Source organism: Lagenorhynchus albirostris, chromosome 10 (assembly GCF_949774975.1).
Source record: "Lagenorhynchus albirostris chromosome 10, mLagAlb1.1, whole genome shotgun sequence".
Lineage (NCBI taxonomy): Eukaryota > Metazoa > Chordata > Mammalia > Artiodactyla > Delphinidae > Lagenorhynchus > Lagenorhynchus albirostris.
In genome coordinates this window covers 63,980,862-64,001,314 of record NC_083104.1, presented here as the reverse complement: position 1 = coordinate 64,001,314, position 20,453 = coordinate 63,980,862, and the positions used below count along the sequence as shown (strand labels likewise).

The 20,453-nt window shown below is 55.4% G+C and overlaps 1 protein-coding gene across 7 annotated transcripts; it reads left to right on the top strand.

Moving 5' to 3' along the window:
- The first annotated feature begins 356 nt into the window (after positions 1 to 356).
- Positions 357 to 18,218, top strand: LEMD2 (LEM domain nuclear envelope protein 2). 7 transcript variants are annotated; one of them, XR_009542921.1, is made up of 10 exons: positions 359 to 1,265; positions 2,982 to 3,022; positions 6,249 to 6,324; positions 9,425 to 9,501; positions 10,405 to 10,484; positions 12,140 to 12,285; positions 13,266 to 13,367; positions 13,428 to 13,547; positions 16,685 to 16,787; positions 18,022 to 18,057. XR_009542921.1 is itself a non-coding variant. In XM_060162610.1 (10 exons), the coding sequence occupies exons 1-10, from the start codon at positions 458 to 460 to the stop codon at positions 18,076 to 18,078; spliced, it is 1,593 nt and encodes a 530-aa protein (XP_060018593.1). In that variant the 5' UTR covers positions 363 to 457; the 3' UTR covers positions 18,079 to 18,218. The 7 variants fall into 7 exon arrangements, 6 of the variants coding, with proteins under 6 accessions (XP_060018597.1, XP_060018596.1, XP_060018598.1 ...); XM_060162610.1 differs by having other exon boundaries at positions 363 to 1,265; positions 13,445 to 13,547; positions 18,022 to 18,218; XM_060162614.1 differs by lacking the exons at positions 16,685 to 16,787; positions 18,022 to 18,057 and adding an exon at positions 16,538 to 16,678 and having other exon boundaries at positions 357 to 1,265.
- The last annotated feature ends 2,235 nt before the right edge of the window (positions 18,219 to 20,453 follow it).

Here is a 20,453-nt window from a genome sequence, read left to right as displayed (position 1 = left end):
AACGTGGTGGCTAGATCCCTAGTTTACTGATATGGCAGGCAATATTTTCTTACCATTAGGTAATTCATCCATTAAATCAACATGACTTTATCGAGTGCCTACCACGTGCCAGGGACTGTGCAAGGGGAGGAGGATTCAGAGGTAAACACCACTTGCTCTTACAGACGAGAAGGACTGAGCAAGGTGGGAAATAAAAAAGGAAAACAAAAACAAAAAGCCCAAAACCCTCAGACCTCCCCAACATGGCAGCCTTGGAGGCTGATTCTGACCTCCTCATCATGGCCCGCCCATACGGCGGTTCAGACCTTCTCAACATGGCGATTAAGAACGACCTTCTCAACATGGCGCGGGCCCCGCCTGCTCCGCCGCGGGCCCCGCCTGCTCCGCCGCGGCCGTCGGCGGGAACAGTTCCGGGTCCGGGGTGCGCCGGGGGCAGGCGGGGGTTGGCGTCCTGGCCATGGCCGGCCTCTCGGACCTGGAGCTGCGGCGGGAGCTGCAGGCCCTGGGCTTCCAGCCAGGACCCATCACCGACACCACCCGGAACGTCTACCGCAACAAGCTGCGCCGCCTGCGGGGCGAGGTCCGGCAGCGCGGCGAGGAGCGGCTGCGGGAGGAGGCCCGGGCAAGGGGCGAGGAGCGGCTGCGGGAGGAGGCCCGGGCAAGGGGCGAGGAGCGGCTGCGGGAGGAGGCCCGGGCAAGGGGCGAGGAGCGGCTGCGGGAGGAGGCCCGGCTGCGCGAGGAGGCTCCGCTTCGCGCCCGGCCCGCCGCGTCCTCCCTGCGGTCGGAGCCCTGGCTCTCCCCGCCGGCCTCGGGCCTGGCCTACGCGACCTCTGGGGCCTACGGCGACATCGGGGCCTCCTCCGCTTCCTGGTCCAGGAGCCGCGGCCTCGCCTACCCACCCCGCCCCGCGCAGCTCAGACGCCGCGCCTCGGTCCGGGGCAGCTCCGAGGAGGACGAGGACTGCCGGCCACTCGACAGGGCCGTGCCGGGCCCCGGCCACGGAGTCCGTCGGTGGTGGGCCTCGTCCCCGGCCCCGGTGCGGCCGTCCTCCGCCCTCCTCGGTCCCGACCCGCGCCCGGGCCTGCGGGCAACGAGAGCGGGCCAGGCGGGCGCGGCGCGGGCCCGGCCCGAGGTGGGGCGGCGGCTGGAGCGCTACCTCTCCCGGCTCCTGCTCTGGGCCAGCCTGGGGCTGCTGCTCGTCTTCCTGGGCATCCTCTGGGTGAAGATGGGCAAGCCCTCGGCGCCGCAGGAGGCGGAGGACAACAGTACGTCCCGGGCCGGCGCAGGGGAGGGCCTTGAGCGCGCGTGTGTCCACCAGGATAATCCGCCCCCCACACCCCTCCGCCCCGGTCCTCTCAGCACCAGGCTGAACACTCCCGGGCCTTGTCAGATGTCTCTGGCCGTCTTCTTCCTTCCAGACTTTGACTTTTTTTCCTCCAGTTATGGGAGGAGAGGGCTGGGATTCCTGCATCTGCAATAATTTCTGTCTTCATTTTGTCCTATTCTCATTTTCTGCCCTAGCCCTTCCTACTAATCTCCCTTTCAACCACGTGCTGGAAGCAATCTTTCTGTGGTCACTTTTATTCTCCCTCTCCAGAGAAAGCCCTCTGACACACCCCTCTAAAGGTCCACCCCCATTGCTTTTGAGTTCTTTCTTCCCTTTTGATTTCTTGCTCTTTCACACATTAGTGCCCGTTTGAAGGCACCCCAGGTATCACGGCTCACAGATAGGCTCTGGTTGGGGTCCCAACTTCGCGGCACCAAAAAGGCCACATACTCCACTTCTTTGGACCACAGGACCCTCATTTGTCAAAGGATTATACTAACCCTGCCTCTGAGACAGGTGTGGAAGAGCCTTTTAAGAGTTTAAACTGATGTAAATGATGGCATTTATCACTGCAGCACCTTCTTGGGGTGTGTTAAAAGAGAGGGTGCCGTGACTCAAGGATGTTCCCAGCCATGCTTCTGTCCACAGATAGTTCCGTGATAAGACATACCAACAAGAAGTCTGCAGGATACAGTATGTTAACGAATAGTTAAGGGTTCGTGTTTCCTAAAAGGAAAATTTGCTTCTTCCATAATTCTGGGCTTTAGGCTAATAGGAAACAGCACAAAGACTTCTTTATAAATTTAAGTATAAAATGACTGTAGTTCACTGACTTTTAATATTCTTTGCAAAGAATGATTGTGATTAATACTATTTCCAGCCTCTAGCCCAGGCCACATCTTTCCACGCCTAGCAGGAACAGCCAAAATGCAGGGAAAGGCTAAATTATGTCTTAGCTGTTGCAGCAGATGGATATTTGGGTGTATAAACAAGTCTGTGGGCACGAGGATCCCAGGCTCGTGCACACACCCAAATAATTTCTTGAGTATGAGAGCAGTTTAATCCACCTGCTAGAGAAATTAAGCAGTCCCAGGAGTGTCATGGTACCATACTGGTACTAACTATAACTGTTTACATTGGTGACATCAAAAAACGGTATACTGTCGTATTCACTGCTGAGATGCTTTAAGACAATAGCTCCTGGATAGATACTGGGATTTACCTGGAATTCCCTTCCCATGATAGTATTAATCCCTGTTTAACATAACGTGTACAATTTATAAAACCATCATATGTGTTGTTTTGTTTGAGACTAAGTCTGAGTTAAGCAAGGAAGGCTTTAGTGACACCATGTTACGATGAAGAAACAGGTTCAGAGTGGTTAAGTGAATAGTTATCTACTATCCTGAGGCTAATCATTTTCCCCTGGGATTAGAACACAGCTGTACTAATCCCTAATCCAAGACTGAGAACCCCTTACATTTTTTACTGTCCGCATTTTTAAAATGCCTCATTTAGATGACATCTTTCTAATCCTCCCCCCACCTTATGTTGGTAATGTTTTACTTACCCTGAATTTTGAGAGTGATCTCTTTTTGTACCCTTTCCCACAACCCGCACTTTTAATTTCCTCTGTTTCTTTTCTTGGTCTCAGTGAAATTATTGCCAGTGGACTGTGAGACAAAAACAGATGAGGTGAGTTTGAGTTTCTCTAGCTTTTGTTCTTCCTCCCAAGGATGTTGGCCTCTATCAGGAGGTAAACTTGCCCACAAAAAGATGATAATAGGATCGCTGTCAGGAGTGCTTCCTGTAATGTATCAGAGTCATATAGTGTTCCCTGATGTATGTGTTAGACTCAACTGTGGCAGTGAAGGAGTACTTGAAACAGAGAGAATTGACCTTCCAAGATGCAACCCCCGGCTTGTTACGGGAACTCTCGCATCAATCGCAGCATTAAGGACTTTAATCTTCTGCCTAAGTCGATCTGGGGGGATGCAGTAGGTTGTGGTCGAGGGACCTCACAAGCTCCCCTCGCTTCAGGAGGAAGGGCTGGCAGCTTTTTAAGCATCAGGAGGCCAGGTTCTCAATTCCACATTCTCCAGTTGTACGTCTGTGGCTCTGAAAATGCTGTTCTGATTTGAAAGGTCATCAGGGAGTTGTTTTAAACACATCTGAAGTGGAGTTAGCCCTCTTAGTCTATAGATTTGTTTTATGAAGCTTTAATGTTCCCTACAAATAATACTTGGGGAAGGTGAGCAGCCCCATCCATTTACGAGTCATGAAAGCAGCATTACCGAGGAGCTGGGGTGCTCCGGTACAGGTGGTAGTCTGGGGAAGATACCAGGCAGTACATTTTCAGGTCATAAATCCTGCCAGGAGGAGCCTCGTGCTGCCAGAGGGCATGCCTTAGTAGTCTAATTATTAAGTGTGCAACACCTGGCCTCCCTGAGCCCTGAGTGCACATCTCTGGCAGCCTGGGGGCTGGGAAAGTAACCACCCACGGTCATTTCCAGGCCCCTGCGTTGACTCTCTTACCTGTGTTAACGAAGGGGCATCCTGACGCAGACAACCGGTTTTATTTCCCTTTGGCTTCTGCTGTGTCATATTTGGGGGGTGTTTTTATTACACGTCTTTATTGCTTTCATCCACCAGATGTCTTTGCTTCCCTATTGTTTTGTAAAAACAGACTCATAATAATTATAATCTGCCTTCTATCATAAAAACTGCAGTTGATGATTGAAGGAAGTGGCCCAGAAAATGGCCAGAAGGGGAAACTAGAATTTTGAAGACTGAAAACAAAAACAGGGACCAAAAATACTTTTTCTGTAAGATTTCTCTGGTGATGTTAGTTTCATTTGTCTTTTATTTAGAAACGGGTTCCCTGGTTTCTGTCTCTTGGTCCTTCACACCTCTGAGTGTATCAGGCCCAAGACGGAATGACATATGAGATAAGCTCCGGGGTGCTCCTCTGCGCTGGACGCACCCGGCCCCACCTGAGTGAGCCAGTCGGGCACCATCCAGGTCCTCGCTAAAGACTTGCTCAGCGAGCAGACAGGCAGGGCCTGCGCCACGACATCACAGGCTCCCTTCGGTTGCAGTGTTGGGCTCTGTTGAGCTGAGATTTTATGGGGTACCCTTGGCCTTCGTGGTGGGTGGACACAGGAACAGGCGGGTTGGGAGGTGCTTCTCAGCTTGGGTGAGTTTCTTGCTGAGTCTCATTCCTTGTGTGGCTCAAGCTCACCCAGAACCCAGAGGGACATTTGGGTTTCAGATACACGTGTTCTTTCCCTTCTCAGCTGACTGTGACTCTGTTTTTCTTTCTGCCTTTGTCCTGCTGAAACCCTGGGGATGGGCTGGGAGTGGGTGTGTTGTCTTAATCAGGCTGTCTCGTTGTCTGGTACCTTCTGTCCTTTAGGTGATATCAGCCCTGCTTTGCCTAAATGTCTGTGAGTTTGGAACAGTATTAATTGCTACTGCTTTTTTTTTTTTTTCCTGGTTGCGACAATAATAGATATTTAGAAAATTTGAAAAATGTGACAAAAATCGCTCGTGATTCTGAGACCTAGAGATGATCACCATTAACGTTTTGGGAGCATTTCCTTCTCACCTTCTCTCTGTGTATGTGTGTCTGTAGAATTGGGATCTCTGTGTATTTAGTTACATTTGACACTTTATCAACTCTTCCCATATTGTTAAATAGCATTTAAAAAGTAGTTGGGGTTTCTCACTCTACTAGGAGGCACATCAGTTGTTTCTGGACATCTATAGTCATGTGCATAAATCTTGCTCGCATCATTTCATACCTTGTAAAGGCATTAGGGTCCTTAGGCCATGTGAAGGGACAAATCTTGGCCTCTGAGACTGTTAGAAACCAAATTAGATCAGGGCAACAAACGAGCCCCGAGAAGGAAAACGACCTTGGTTCCTTCTGTAGCTGCAGAGCCGGGTCCGGAACCCAGACCTTCGACTTCCAGTCCAGGTCTCTGCCCAGTGACAACCCAGAAGAGGCCTGGAGTTCGAGGGGTGGGGGCTTGGAGTCGACTGGCCACACTCCAAGTGGCTCCACCATCTACTATGAACTGTGGGTTCTTGGTGGCCCACTTAAGGTCTCTAAACCTTGGACCCCTCGCCTGAGAAATTGGGGTACAGTGAGGAGTGCAGCGAGGATGCAGTGCTCCCTCACATGTAGACCACTCAGCATGGCACCCGGTCTGTTGTCCACTCTCAAGGAAGAGCGGTCTTTTTTAAATGTTCCAAATCCAGTAAGTCTAGCAAAACGGTGTCCCCACTGTTACAGGTGCTGAAGGAGTACATGTGCAGATATTCTGATTTTCTCAGACAGGTGACATTTATTTTCTCCCTACAGTTGCAAGATTGCTCGAAATTTTCCATTTCCAGGGAAACGCAGTCTAAGATTAAACATTTGCATCAGATAATCCACAAAGTAGACAATCCACAGGCAGGTTGTAGACACTTGGCTCTCCAGAAACGGACAGGAGTGGCCCGCGGGGGAGACCAGACTGCGTCGTGCAGCGTTTGCTCTTCCCTCTGAGGAGGCTGGGCTCCTGCATTTCCCCACAACCACACCGCCCCTGCTCCACGGCCCCACCAATGGCCTTTATTCCAATGGGGACCACGGGGCAGAGGCCCAGGAGCCTCCAGGATGGTGGACCCTTAGTTACTGTGTCTGCTGTCCCTCTGCCTCTGCTTTTATGGTGTTCTTTTCAGTCAGTTAACCCAGTATTTATCGGCCCTATCCCTGGGCCCACCCCTTTGCAGAATTTGTTGTCATTGTTGTTTTAAAGTATGAGGTGTACCTTGCTGTTGAGTCCTTGACGGTGTAGCTGAACAGGTAAAATCAGACAGACAGGCCCCCCTCACCCACCCCTCCTTGCTGACCGCTTGTCCCGTGCCCTTCCAGTTCTGTCAGGCCAAGCAGAAGGCGGCCTTGCTGGAGGTGCTGCACGAGCTGTACAACTTCCTGGCCATCCAAGCGGGTGAGTAGGTCTCCCGAGGCCCAAGACTCCCCATGAGCGGGTCGTGGGCTGAGATGCCGTGTCATCTCCCAGAAGACACGCTCAGAAGCCCAGTCTCCCCTTCCCCGCCTCCCCACAGACGCATCTTGTTTAAGCCTTGCATCTGGGCAAAACGCATAGGTTCCTGAAGGATCCCAGGGGTCCTGGCACGTGCATAGGCCTTTTAGCAGATGTGCCCCCTTCTCTGGGATGCCCCCCACCTAATGTTCTGGGGGGTCCGTGTTGCACTGGAAGGGCCCAGGCCTCAGGTATTCTCAGAGTCTGGGTCCCCCAACCTGGAGGGCCTCCCTGTACCAGGTGGTCGGCCCAGCTCGGTGCAGAGGCCTCTGCAGGTGGAGCGGTCTGAGTGGTAGGCCAAGCACCTTCAGGCCCGGCCTGCCCTCCTGGGCCCTAGTGTCCCATGTCCCCATCTGGCTGTGGGACACCGGACAAGTCCCTGACATCTCAGGGCCTCGGTCTCCCCATCTGACTGAATGATCTTGGGTCTGTCTTTTCTTAACCAAATGAAAGCCAAGTACTGTTCTCTAGATGCCCCCCTGAAATCTCCATCCAGAAGGCTCCCCCACTGTTTTCTTCGGTAAACATGTTCCTTGAGGCCAGAGATGGCACCTGCATTGTACTGTGTCCTGCCCGACACCTGGCATCCAGGAGGCTCTCCAAATCACGGATGACGTGGGTGACGGCTCAGGGCTTGTGCCTGTGTTAAGTGTACTCGACTCGAGAACCAGACGTCAGTCTGTGGGAGGTTCAAGGGGCGCCTCTCACCTGTAGGGCCAACCCTTGTCTAAGGCTGTCGCCGGGAAGTCAAGGTTGGGTGGACTTGTACTGGGCCCTCAGTCCTCAGGGCCAGTCTTGTGGGCCTCAGCTCTGCCACCTCCTCCCTCCTGACTGCTGGGAGACTGGGGTGGTCAGGGAGGCTTCTGTGAGCTCCTCGGAGGAGAGGTAGGAGCTGGGGCTCAGAGCATCACAGTCATCTGTGGCCCAGGTGCTTGGCATATAAATTCTGGCCTGAGGGGGTGTTTGAAACCTTTGTGACTCAGTTGTGGTCCAAGGTCCAGCAACATCAGTGTCACCTGAGAGCTTACTGGAAATGCAGAATCTTAGTCCCATCTCAAACCTATTGAATCAAAGTCTGAATTTTACTAAGTCCCCCAGGATATAAAGTCGAGAAGCTCTGCTCTTAAACCGTGGATCCTAGTAGACAGTTCTCCTCCATCCCACCCTCCTTGTGTGGTCCTGGCTCATGCCATCAAGGGGCCTAGTACCCACCGTCTTCCCACAAGCCAGGCAGGGGCAGCCCTGAGGGTATGCGTCTCAGTGAGACAGGCCGCAGGGCTGTGCAGGCTCTGTACTCAGCCATACTCCCTCCCCCCACCTCCTGCTGGAGGTCAGCTATGGACAGGGCACTGGCTGGCCTTTGCAGGACACAAGGCGACTCAGCCCAGAATCCTGCCCACAGGCTGCCTGTGGTCTAGTAGAAGAGATAGGCTACCTACCCCCCTGACCACTGAGTGGTATAAAATGCCATTGGATGAGAACCAAGAGGCCAGAACTTCTGGGAGGCACAATGCCTTTTAGCTAGAGTAGTCAGGAAAGCGTCACAGGGGAGGTGGCATCTGTGCCAGGCCTTGAAGCCCGGGTGGGATTAGTTACGTATTTGTGGGGGAAAGGTGGGGCCAGAGAGGCAGGAAATTACAGGGTCAGAGATGGAAGCAGCTTCACGAGGAAGGAGAAACAGAGGGAATGGAGTTTGGAAAGGCCAATTGAGTCCCACCCTGGCTGGCTATGGTTGCCAGGCCACTGGGAGTCCCTTCTGAAGGCAGTGAGGGCCAGGAAGGCTTTCGAGCAGGGGAGTGATGGACGGAGAGCCAAGTGCCAGGGAGGCAAATGTGGCAGCAGTTTGAGTGGAGCGGTGTCAATTTAAGCAGAATCGTTTTGAAGCTTTGTTGACCAAACATGGATGAGAAAGGGGAGAGGAGGAAACCAGGAGACCTTGGCAGTGGTCCTGGAAGGCCTAAGCAGGGCAGGGTGATCTGGGTGGGGCAGGAGCACGGGAGAAGCCAGCTGATTCTCAGGGGACCCAGAAGGACGAGGTCAACTTGGAAACAGGAGGATTTGGCTGTGTTAGGGGGTGAGGGGCAGGCTTCAGTTCATTCTCAGGATTTTTTTAATATTATCTTCAGCCACTCCCTCCCCAGCACACGCACAGACGGGCCATCGCAGCCCCCAGGCTGTGCCAGGTCAAGGGCAGTCAGGCCGTGTATGGGGTGAAGGATCTTGTACGGCCCCAGCCCTGCACTGTCCCTGCTTCCAAGGGGTCTAGTGGTGAAGCAGCACCTGGTGGGGGAGCCACCGTGGGTAATCAAGAGCCGAGGGCTGTGGCAGGGCCCCAAGGCCAGCCGGTTGGGCTAAACAAGAGGCCTCTAGGGCTGGGGGCTTTTCAGAGGGGCTGGGCCTTGGGCCAGGCCTGGGAGCCTGGGCAGGACTAAGGGGGAGGCTCCCAGCTCCATCCTAGGTGGGAGCCAGCCACCCAGGGTGCTCAGAGCTTTGGAGCACCATATCGGGGCCCCGGCACACAGACACCCCTTCTTCCACGGAGCATTTTGGACATCCCTCCCTAGGGCCCCTCAAAACCTGGCATTCTAGGTCACCTGCCTGTGTCATGGGTCAAAATCCCTGCAATGCAACAGCCTCCCTGCCTTTCTTTTTTCCCAGGCTGCGTTTATTTATAGTGCCATCCCAGTGCCTTCCGAAGCTGCCTGTCTGATCCTTTTAGGGATCAGTTGCAAACGGACCTTGGTATTGGGCAGCTTTTTAGTCATTTAATGCAAATCGCTGCACTGCTTTGCAGGTCAGGTTTTAATGATCTGGAATCGATCCAAGCTAAGTGGCTTTTGATCTTGCTGCAGAGTGAAGATGCCCCACAGAAGCTGGAGCCGCCGGGCCACATGTTCCACATCAGAGCTGATGGCTTGATTTTTTGCTGCAGTTTTTAGTTGGTTTCAGGGTAAATCTTTTTCACCTCTTCTTTGTACTTGAATGTGTGTTTTTTCCCTCCTAGGTAATTTTGAATGTGGAAATCCAGAGAAGCTAAAAAGCAAATGCATTCCTGTAATGGAAGCCCAGGAATATATAGCAGTAAGTAGGCTGCACTGCGCTCCATTCCCGGGAGGTCCTGGTGCTTTTGTATTGATCCCTCAAGCCCTGCGGGGTTTTTTTTCCCTTTTTGTTTTGTGTTTGCTTTCCCTTTTTTTAAAAAAAAAAATTGTTTTAACTCAGTTGAGTGTTAGGCTACCTTAAGTTAAGGCAATGATGGGGTGACTGGGCCCAAGGTGAGCGGTGAACCAGAGCCAGGCCTGCCACAGCTCGTTCCTGACCTGCTGCTCCCTGACCAGCGGTGTGGGCTGCTGCCGCTGCCCCTTCTTTAAGTGGCCCTGTGACTTGCCCTTCCTTTGACTCATTTTTTCCCCCCTTCTCAGCAGCCTTAAGACATTTAACCTGTCATTCTCTCCCCTCAGGATTACCGTCTGGGTTGCTCTGAGTCCATTTGATTTTCGGTGTGGCCTCAGGATGACAGAATTACAGATTTTTGGAACTGGCAGAAACCTAAGGGGTCACGTCGTCCAATTTTCATTTCACAGATGAGGAACCTGGGGCCTAGAGAGGGGAGGGACTTGCCCAAGGCCACACAGCCGGGACTGGCTGCAGGGCCCCCACCCCGACACTCTTTCATCTCACTGCAGATGAGCTGCCAGCTCTCTGGCCTGGTGCTTCAGTCCTTGAGAAAATTACATGCTTCTGCTGTCTCAGACCTGCATTGTTTCCCTGTGTGTGCTTCCGCATCACCTCCTCTGGTTATAGCCTCTTCCCTGGTATCATCAGCTACAGACTTCCTTCCTGCCAGCTTGCTGGGCATTTAGCAGAACAGGGCTTTGGGGCAGGCGGAGGACATGGAGAGGGCTTCCTTAATCTAGCAGCAGAATAATATCGCTCCAACTGCTCCGCCCAGATGGAGGACTAATCTCCCGCCCCCTCCCACAGAATGTGACCGGCAGCTCCTCCGCCAAGTTTGAAGCCGCACTGACCTGGATACTGAACAGTAACAAGGACGTGGGCATCTGGTGAGTGTGGGCGGGGCGTCCGGAAGCACCTGAGGCCCTGTCATCGCCCATCAAGGTGTCTCAGGCCGGGAGGTAGAGGGCAGGTCTCCCAGCCAAGTCATCTTGGGCCAGGCCTGAAGCCGGGCAGCGGAAGGAGAGGCATTAGGAATGCAGTGTAAGGAGCAGTTTCAAAATGAGACAAAAATCCAGGTGTCAGGGTGATCGCCTGGCAGTCCAGCTAAACCTGTTTCAGGTAACTCAGTCTGTGCCCCCTTCCTTCACGGGCCCCGCACAGTTTGCTAGAGATGGCATTTTTTTGCACTTCCTTTCCTTGGTGCTAGTTTTCATTTGTAGATGAAATGATTCTGAATGTTGGTTTCACTCAGTATGGAAATTGCAAAAGGAAAGACTGGGTTTTATTCCAGCTGGGCAGTTCCACCTGTTTCTGTCTCTGGTGAGCACAGTTAGCAGAGACAGCGTGCCCTTCACCCTCTTGAAAGGCCCTGTGTGGCTGCTTGGCCTCGGGGTGGGTGGGCACCAGCCACTGCCTGATACCGGAGTCCCCTGCTGGAGAGACACTCGCTTCATCGCCCCCTCCCACCCTTCAGGGTTTGTCGGGGTCTCTGTTCAGGTTACAGCTGCTGATGTTAAAGCACACTCTAGGGTTTTGTTCTCTTCCTCTCTATCTGCCCAAATTACTGATTCCATCAGCAGTGCATCCAGCAGAAGCCCCTCGGGCAGCTCAGCCTAAAATCTGATAACTGGATGCGTGGCACGATTCAAATTCTTTGGCTTAAAAAAAAAATGAAGCTTCCCTGAGTGGCTGAGCGATTTTCCTGTGTGTTGGAAAGGCAGAAAACGCGGATTTTATCCTTGGCAGCATGCACTGAAGCTGCTAACGCAGAGGAATGATGACGCTGCCTTTTCCCATTGAGGAGGGTGGCCTGTGGGGAGCTGAGCCTGGCTCCCACGACCAGTGTTAGAAGTGGGTCATGAGACTTTGCTGTACAGCAGAAATTAACACAACGTTGTAAATCAACTATACTTCAATTTAAAAAAAAAAAAGTGGGTCATGAGAAATCTGGACAGTTTGGGCACCAGCCACTCGGCTGTGCAATCCAGACCAGGAGCTTGTTGCCTCGCCGGCAGAAGGCGGAGTGTCGGCAGCGTCCCCGCGCGTCCTGACACCTCCTCTCTGGGGCTGGGGTCTGGCCTCCAGGAGCCTGGCGGTGTTCGTGCTCCTGAGTCTCACGGCACCCCATGGTCTCTGCACGTAAACAGCTTATGTGCCTCCTCATCACCGAGGAAAGGCACCCCCTCCCAGACTCTGTTTCCGTTCTTGCCGTGCTGCACAAAGCCGGTGGTTCCGTAAACATTTCCATTTCTCTGTGCTGGGAGGGGGGCATCCAGTTTACACTTTAATCTTCCGCCCAACAGAGGGAGGCGTCACTTCAGCGGCAGGGGTTCAAGCCTGCTGCCGTCTTTAAAGTTTTATTCTTTCTAAGTAGCTAACGTGGGAAATTTCTGGAAAGAGTGCAACCAGGATAGCGAGTCCTTTTTATAAGCAAGTGGAGACCTCAAAGCCCCGCCTTCCTCCTCCTCCTGCTGATAGTGAGGCTTATACGGCGGCTCCTCAGAGCTGTTGAACGTGTCTGCAGCCCTGTGTCCTGTTTCAGGTTGAAAGGGGAAGACCCGTCCGAGCTGGTGACCACGGTGGACAAGGTGGTCTGCCTGGAGTCCGCCCGCCCCCGCATGGGTGTCGGCTGCCGCCTGAGCCGCGCCCTGCTCACGGCCGTCACCAATGTGCTCATTTTCTTCTGGTGTAAGTCCCATCACTGTGTCACCCTGCCCCTCCCACTGCGCCTCCCGGGAGCCCAGCTCAGCAACATTCTGGGCATGGGTGATGCGGTCTCTCGGAGTTCGTTTCTGTCTAGTGAACCTGAGGTCTGTCTAACGAAACTGAGGAGATGAACCAGTCAGCCTCTGCCCCGGGTCGTCTTTCCCTTTGGAGACTGGGTGGCTGGAGCAGGAAGATAACTAGAAGACATCCTGGATTTGGGGCCGGGGTCATCAGCATCCCCGAGAGGGTGCTGGCTTGGGCTGGAGGTGGGCATTGTCCTTTCCGGCACCCCAGACCGCAGGCCGCTCCGAGGGGGAGACCCAGCAGGAGCTTGGCCTAATTTTACTCCCTGAACAATGTAAGCACCTCCTCAGGAGCTACAGACGCCCAGTGAAAGCAGGCAGGCCCAGGGTGCTGAGCGGCAAAGCAGAGTCTCCCGACATGAGGGGCTGCCTTTGAGCAGAGGCCTCGGGGTGTCTCTGAAGGCCAAAGGCCGTGACACAGAAACCACCAGCTCTGCAGAGAGAGCTGGGTTACAAATCACAGGCCGTCTGGGCGTGCACACGGCTCCCTCCCCCACGCCAGCAGGCACAGACATCATTATCGGCAGCAGCATCTGGAATACAAAGGGCCCGGCATGTATATATGTATGAAACGCCGTGTTCTGGTTCACAAGGGAGGAGATGAAAGCCCAGAATGAGGTTGGGAGGAGCCGAGATCCAGACGGCTCGGGAGGCCTCTGTGGTGACAGCCGGTGGGAAGAAGATGATCACTTAATAGCCTGTCCTCCCTCTGCATTTCCCAGTCCTTCGTTTCCTGCTTGCTAGCCCTGGGTCTGACACACAGTAGGTACTCAAACCCCCTCAGCCTCCAGCGCAGTGACCTGCCCTGGTGAGACAGCCAGTGGATGCCTGGCCAGGGAAGGTGGTGTGCACGATTAACAGTGCTGTGTTCCCTCCCAGGCTTGGCCTTTCTGTGGGGGCTCCTGATCCTCCTGAAATACCGGTGGCGGAAGTTGGAAGAGGAAGAGCAGGCCATGTATGAGATGGTGAAGAAGATTATAGGTGCGTGGCCCCCAGTGAAAGGGCTGCTGGCTCCTGCTAGAGGGTCCTCACCCTAAACAGTGCCCTCTGTCCTGCAGATGTGGTCCAGGACCACTACGTGGACTGGGAGCAGGACATGGAGCGCTACCCATACGTGGGCATCCTACACGTGCGTGACACCCTGATCCCGCCACAGAGCCGGTGAGACCCGGGCCGGACCCCACTGAGTGCCGCGGAAGGAGGCCCAGAGCCTCGAGTCAGTCATGTGGGGAGGGGGGCAGTTCAGCCCCAGGATCGCGGGAGGTGGGGCGCCATCCACACCTCTTGCCATCAGCTTATTGAGGCAGAGTGCAGACAAGAGGTACAGAAGCACGGTCCCGCTCCTCTGTAGAGATGGCGCTTTGGGGTGCAACCCTAGGACCCGACCCCTCCCCTCCCCGCGGGGCTTTGCAGGGAAGGACCTGATGGGTTTCCATGAATGGAAGTCCAGGCACAGAACATTAAGGGCTCTGATTCCATTGCTCTGTGATTCTCATGGTCCTGCTCTCTGGATGTTGTTGGCTGGCTGGAGTTCCTGGTGGTCACAGGATGGTGGCCAGCAGCTAGCCGGAGCAACACCTGCCTTGCAACAACCAGCAGGGGAGAGATGGGCTACCTGTTGCTCTCATGAGCAAGGGAAAACATTCCCAGAAGCCACCGGGGACACACCTCTTTGAGGCTCCACTGGCCAGAATTGGTTACTTGTCTATTCTTGAATCAGTCACTGGCAAGGAGGAAGAGATTGTTTTTCAAACATTTTTAACCATGGTGTACAGTCAGAAACACATCTTATCTAAGGTATCATGGTCTAGTTTCCATGTACAAAGGCACACTCACGTAGTTGGAAACATGGTTTCACAGCAGTGAATGGGGTCAGCTTCCAGGGTGCATGGCTCATGGGAGGGGTTGGCAGGCCGTTGTCATGCACGACTCCAGGACCACCTTCCAAATGGGCTGCGGATGCTGGGTAGATCCCTGAGAAAACCAGGAGTAGGGTAGAGTTGGGGGACAGAGTCCCAGGAGGCAGCCAGCAGGGCCCACTGCGGGGTCACCTCAGACTTTGCCACAGTCTCTGGCCAGATGCCATCCTCTCCGGATGGTGCTAAGCGCTCACCCTTGCTGGGTGCTCGCTGTGAGCTGGGCACTGCTCTGAGCCCTGCACAGGTGCAGCTCACTCACTCCACCCTCAGCATGGCCCTTGGAGGGAGTACATTGAGGACACCACTTTACAGATGAGGACACTGAGGCACAGTGACCCTGCTCAGAGACCCAGGGCTGGTGCCACTTCTGTGTTCCCAGTGCCAGGCTCTGTGGTCGAGGTCACCCTGTTCTGTCAACCCAAGAGGAGCTGGAAGAGTAGAGCATTTAAGGGCCCCTTTTAAACGTGAAAATGCTTGATAACTCTCATGCCCAGCCCACCCCCGGGACAGTGGCAGGCAGGAAGCTTAGAGCAGACCAGCCACGGTGTGGGGCTTGTGCTAGCTGTTGGTCCCCAGCATGAGTCTGGCACACAGCCCTCCAGCTCTCGGGAGGCCACTGGTAGATCCAGACTCGCCCCTAATTCCTGGACCCGCCAGAATTCATCATCATGTGACCATGGGTAACGCCCTGTTTGAGCTGTAACACAGATAATCCCACTGCCTTGCAGAGGGCTGTGTTGAGGAGAGGCCATCATTCATTCATTTTCTCAACAAATGTTTATTGAGCACCTACTGCATGCCACACTCTACGGGGTCATGGGGAGACAGGGAGAGGAAGACGCAAAAATCCCTGCCCTGCTGGAGCATTGGTTCTGGGGAGAAAGACAGAAGACAAGAAGGAAGGAAGATGTGTTGCTACTAGGTAGTGGCAGGTCTTAAGGAAAGGGGAGCAGGGTGTCAGAGAGGTGGCCTCCCACCTCACCGAGGCAGCACGGAGCACTTGAGCCCTCATCAAAGGGCAGCACGCATGGTCATTTTAATAAGAGCAGGAAGTGGCACTGCAGCTTATCGGGGGCTTGAGCCACCACACCTCGGCTCCTGTGCATCAGCAGAGACTGCAGGCGGGCAGCTGCCCCACAGGGTCCGGACCCCTGTCCGTGAACCCAGGAGGCTCAGCCACCCGGTCAGTGTAGCCAAGCTCTCGACTCCTAAGGACCCATCCGCTCCTGTGGGCCCTGCGTGGGCATACTGCCCTGTGGATGAGGGCCCGCTTGTGGGAGGTTGGGGGAGATCTGAAGAGCTTGTCCAGGGAGGCACACGGGGGCGGCTTGTAATCACCTGGTAATGGGCGGCCTGGGAAGGGGGCTGGGGATGAGGCCGCGGCCCCCACACAGTGCCAGTGCCCCCCCCTCAGGGACCAGGTGTGAGGGGCTCAGCCCCCAGGACCTGTGTGGCCAGGGCCAGACCAGCCAGGTGGGGGCTGCTGAACAGCTGTGGGGTTTGGTTGGCAGCAGGACCTCACCGCCCGGGAAGAAAGCCCCACCACCCCACTCTGCCTCCTGACACATGGGCCACCCTGGGAGTTTCCCTCCATCTGCGCACTCCCAGCGGAACCCCCCGCTTCCACACGTACCCATGTTCGCTCTGCACGTGTGGGCGCTGGGGAGTGGTCTGCAGTCAGACAGGAGGCCGGGGCTCACCGAAGTGTAGGTGTCAAAGCAGCCCTCCCCCACTGCTCTGGAATCTTGCTGTCTAGTTTGGAGGGGGAATGAGGAAATAGGGGGCTGTCCGAGGGGGTGCAAGGCCCCAGGGATCCGGCAGAGCAGGAACTCTGGTGTCTGCAAAAGGGCCCTACCTGGTGGCTCAGGTTCCAAAAGCAGCCCCAGCGTCTTGGCCTCCCCGGTTGGATGCCTAGTTCATCCCCATCCCCTGAAGTGCTGTGGAGTCTGGACTCAACAGCCCAGTGGCCACTCTAATTAGCCCACATGAGGCATTAAAATGCAGCCTGCACTGGAGGGGGTGCCGCCCGGCTGGGCTGTAGCAGTAATGGGTCCCAGCAAGAGTCTTCCCACTTGGACACCTGCGGGGGGGGGGGGGCTCCAGCCCCTTTCAGCTCACTTTAATTGAACGCTTTTGGAGCAGAGAATGTTGAGGAATCATTTCTTGGGGGCCCAAGAAATTTCTGTCCTCTGCAGGAGTCCAGTTAGTACCTGACCGCTCTTCTTCCCGCAGATAAATTCTGTGTGGGATCTTGGAGCTTTGTGCCCCCTTTTGTACAGAGGGCATCCAGAGACCAGCCTGCCTCTCTCGGCAGCGCTGGGCACAGCGGCCAAGGGCGCCGCCTGCCTGCTGAGCCTGCACCCCCATCCCTCGTTGCAGGAGACGCATGAAGCGGGTCTGGGACCGGGCCGTGGAGTTCCTGGCCTCCAACGAATCCCGGATCCAAACAGAGTCCCACCGCGTGGCCGGAGAAGACATGCTGGTGTGGAGATGGACTAAGCCCTCTTCCTTCTCTGACTCAGAGCGATAAACCCTGGGCGGGGCCTGTTCCCAATCAGCCTGTCCCCGGCCAGTCCCCTCCAGGGGCGTGAGAGGGCCACCATCCTGCTGGTGCTGAGTTCACACTTGCCTTGACTATCACCCTCCTCCTGACCCTGGTTCCAAAGGTGTCTCTGTGAGACTCTTCAGAGACAAGCTTTCAGAAGGAAAGCGTGGGCTTCCTCGAAAGGCCAGGGGAGAAGGCCAGGTGGGCAGCTGCCCTCTGCGTTGGTCCGATCCTCTCTGCCCCATTTTGCTGGCAGAAAGGGGAGAAGGGTTTTTCATGGAAAGATAAAAGCTCAGCAGCCATGAGCCCCTGCAGAGCAAGTGTGCAGCTGGGTGTGTGGAGCACGCGGCAGGGAGGTGGGCCCCGCGCCCGTGGGAGGTGGGTCGGGGTGGTGGCTGGGACGGCAGGGGTTGGGGAGCAGCTTGGTCATGTGCCTTCGGGGGGTGTTACGTGGGAGCTCAAGGGTGAGGGGAGAAAGCCTGTCCTCTAGCTGGATTGGGCCTCTTACCCCGGAGGGGTAAGGTGCTAGAAATTAGAACAAGTATTGTAGGAGAACTGTCTAGACACGCGGCCCCGGACACACGGGGCCTCAGGTCGGGAGGAATGAGCAGCTAGGGTTGCCCCAGGAGGAGCCTGGAGTCGGCGACGATGCGCCCCCCAGAGCGGAGAGGAGGGTCGAGCCGCCGCCAGCCCCCATCTGGGCGGCCCCACCGGAGGCGACCTCCCCAGTCCAGGCCTGCAGACACGGCGCATCACCGGATCGCGCTTCAGGACCTGGGGATCCTCGCACTTCCTATGGGCGAAGATTGCCTCGTTTACGGCGACCACGCCTCCCCACCCCACGCACTTTGGCGGGAACTTCAGCCAGTGGTTTCAGTATGCTGGGTGCGGCCGCATCTCCTCCCTCTGCCGGCCACCGGGAGCGACCCCGCTGCGCGGACCTTCGCCCGCCCGCCAGAGCCTCCCCAACAGGCGGAGCGACCTCCGGAAACCTACGCGGGGACCTTACTAGTTAAGGGCCGGGAGCCTCTCCATTAGAGCAGCATCTCCACAAGTTCTCGTCCGCGTCGGGCGGGAGAGGGGGCGAGACGAGGAGACGGAACAGCTGCCTCCAAAAGGCATGAAGCACCTCTCTCTGGTCTTATTGGTATTTTTTGTTTTCTTAATAAAGCGCCAGTCTCTCTCATTTGAGCAATACTCTCTCTCATTTCCTCTGATGTCTGGGTGATCGGCGGGGCCGGAATCCGAGCGCCGGCGCCGTGGCAACGCAACAGTCTCATAATCAGGCTCCAGCCAGAAGAAGAAACTGCAACAGGCTTCACTGTCAGGGGTGAAACTGTTGGATAAATAAACTATTTATTAAAAATGGATGTGTTTCTCGTCCGTGGTTCTTTTCCTCTTCCCTCAAAGCAATGTGTAAGGAGAGGCAACGTCCTGAGTCATTAAGCGCTGGCCCGGGAGAGGTCAGCTGGAAGAGAAGGTGGGAGCGGCCTCCCTGTGACGGGTTCTCGGGCAAACCACATACCTCGGAGCCTTGGTTTCCACGTTTATAACACGGTGTGACGACCTCCCCTGCAGGGTGAACTCGCAAGATGCACGCCTGGTTCCTTGGGTGACAAGGAGTGGGGGCTAATAGAGCCTCTTTCCTCCCGCCCCATTTCTGCCTTCCTCGAGGCCCCAGAGGCTCCTGGAGGTGCTCGGCACCAGCCCTGGGAGGGGGAGGAAGGAAGAGGCGGGTGAGGTTGGACGAGGCCTCGGCAGCTGACGGTGTCTCCCGGGAGGCAGGAGGTTGACATCGATGGCAGACTTGTCTCCTCTGGGCCGGTCACTGGGGAGAACAGCACAGTCCGGGGGACACGTGGGGGTCCCCCACCTGCAGTGGAGGCAGGGGTTTGCTGGGAGTGCTTTGGGGGTCCTGCCGCTCTCCACCAGCACTGCCTCTACCCTGGGGGCACAGCCGGCGAGCTGCTGGCATTGGGGGTCCGCACCCCTTGCGGCGGGGCCTCCGTTTTCTCAGCCTGGGAGGAAGGTTGCTCCACCACCCTGCCGACCCGTCCACACAGGTCCTACTGGTACGTGAGCGCCATCCTGCTGTCCTCCCATTAGCTGGAAACTCGGTGGGTAAATTGATAGTCAAGGACCCAGAAACACAATTCAGAAAAAAATGAGCCCATCTTTCCTTTTTCTGGTTTTCAGTACAAGATTGCGCGCTGCCGTGTTTCATTTTAAGCTGAGAAGGGAGTTAACGCAAGGCTCTATTTCTGTGATGCTGTTTGGACAGCAGGAGGGAGATCAAAATAAAGAAATAACAAAAGGCCCCCAATGTCCAGCCTCTTCCTTTATGGTAGAGAGCGCCTGGCACAAAAGCCCCGAGCGAAGCGTCTCGGCTCAACTCTGCACCCCTTCTCAGCTTTGAAGGGCCAAGCCCCCTTTTCAGCGACTCTGATTTCAGAAGGAACAGCGTGGGGTGGTGGGATTTGCCCGAGGAAGGGGTCTGAGGGCATCATTGGGTGGGGGCCACTGTTGAGAAGTTTCTGCTGCTCCGCCCAGTCCCTTCCAAGGCTCCGCAAGCTGCAGCCCTGTCTTCCTCGGTGACAAACGGCCCTCTCGGACTCGGGGGGCACCAATAAAGAAGCTTGAGGGCTGAGGGAGGGAGAGGTAGACCCCACACATCTCGCCCGTGGACGTCCACCCAGGAGCTCCAGGCCACCTTCCGGAGTCTCTGCTTGGGAAAAAGGTAAACACGGCCATTTGTCACTGACTTATCATAAGAACTGCTGTAGCAGCTGTTCCCCCTTAATTAATACACCGTTGATTTTGAGACTCAAAAAAAAAAAAACCTTTTGTTGAGGCAGGTGTGTGGACTCAAATCCATTATCCTGTCAGCCGCCCCCAAAAGGAGGGATCAGGGGAGCAGTTATGCAGGAAGTCAACCCAACTGCTCCAAAACAGCCCTCCTTGGGCAGCCAGGCCAGCTTCTGCACCCCCATCCCCAGAGAAAGCTCAAGAGAGAAGAAGAGAATCTGGACAGCGGGTCCCATGATACGCCCGGGAAAAGAGAGGCAAAGGGGTGAGTGGGGGGCACGATGCTGCCTGGTGCTGCCGTGTTTCCAGGGGGTTGGGGGTGGGGACACGGCATTCTCAGGACCAACTCTGCCCTTTATTGGCAGGGACCTCAGGCCAGTCAACTTATCCCTGTAGCAGGGGAAGTTACTAAGAAGGGCATGATAGGGACTTCCCTGGCGGTCCAATGGTTGGAACTCTGTGCTTCCAATGCAGGGAGCGCAGGTTCGATCCCTGGTCAGGGAATTAGGATTTCACATGCTGCGTGGCACAACCAAAAAATTTTTTAAAAAGAAATTTTTTTTTTTAAAGACATGATAAAATTATTCAACACAGGATAGCATTATAGCGTGCTCACCGTAGCACACTGAAGCCTCAGGATGGCCCCATGCCGCAGGTGCTGTTGTTACCCGCCCTGGTTGTTGGGGGGGGGGGGGAACTGAGGGCGTGGCGAGGTCAGGAAGGTAATGGAGCCGGGGTTTGAACCCAGACAGGCCAGCTCTCTTCCCTTCTCCAAAGAAAGGAAGAGGAAGCCGCTCT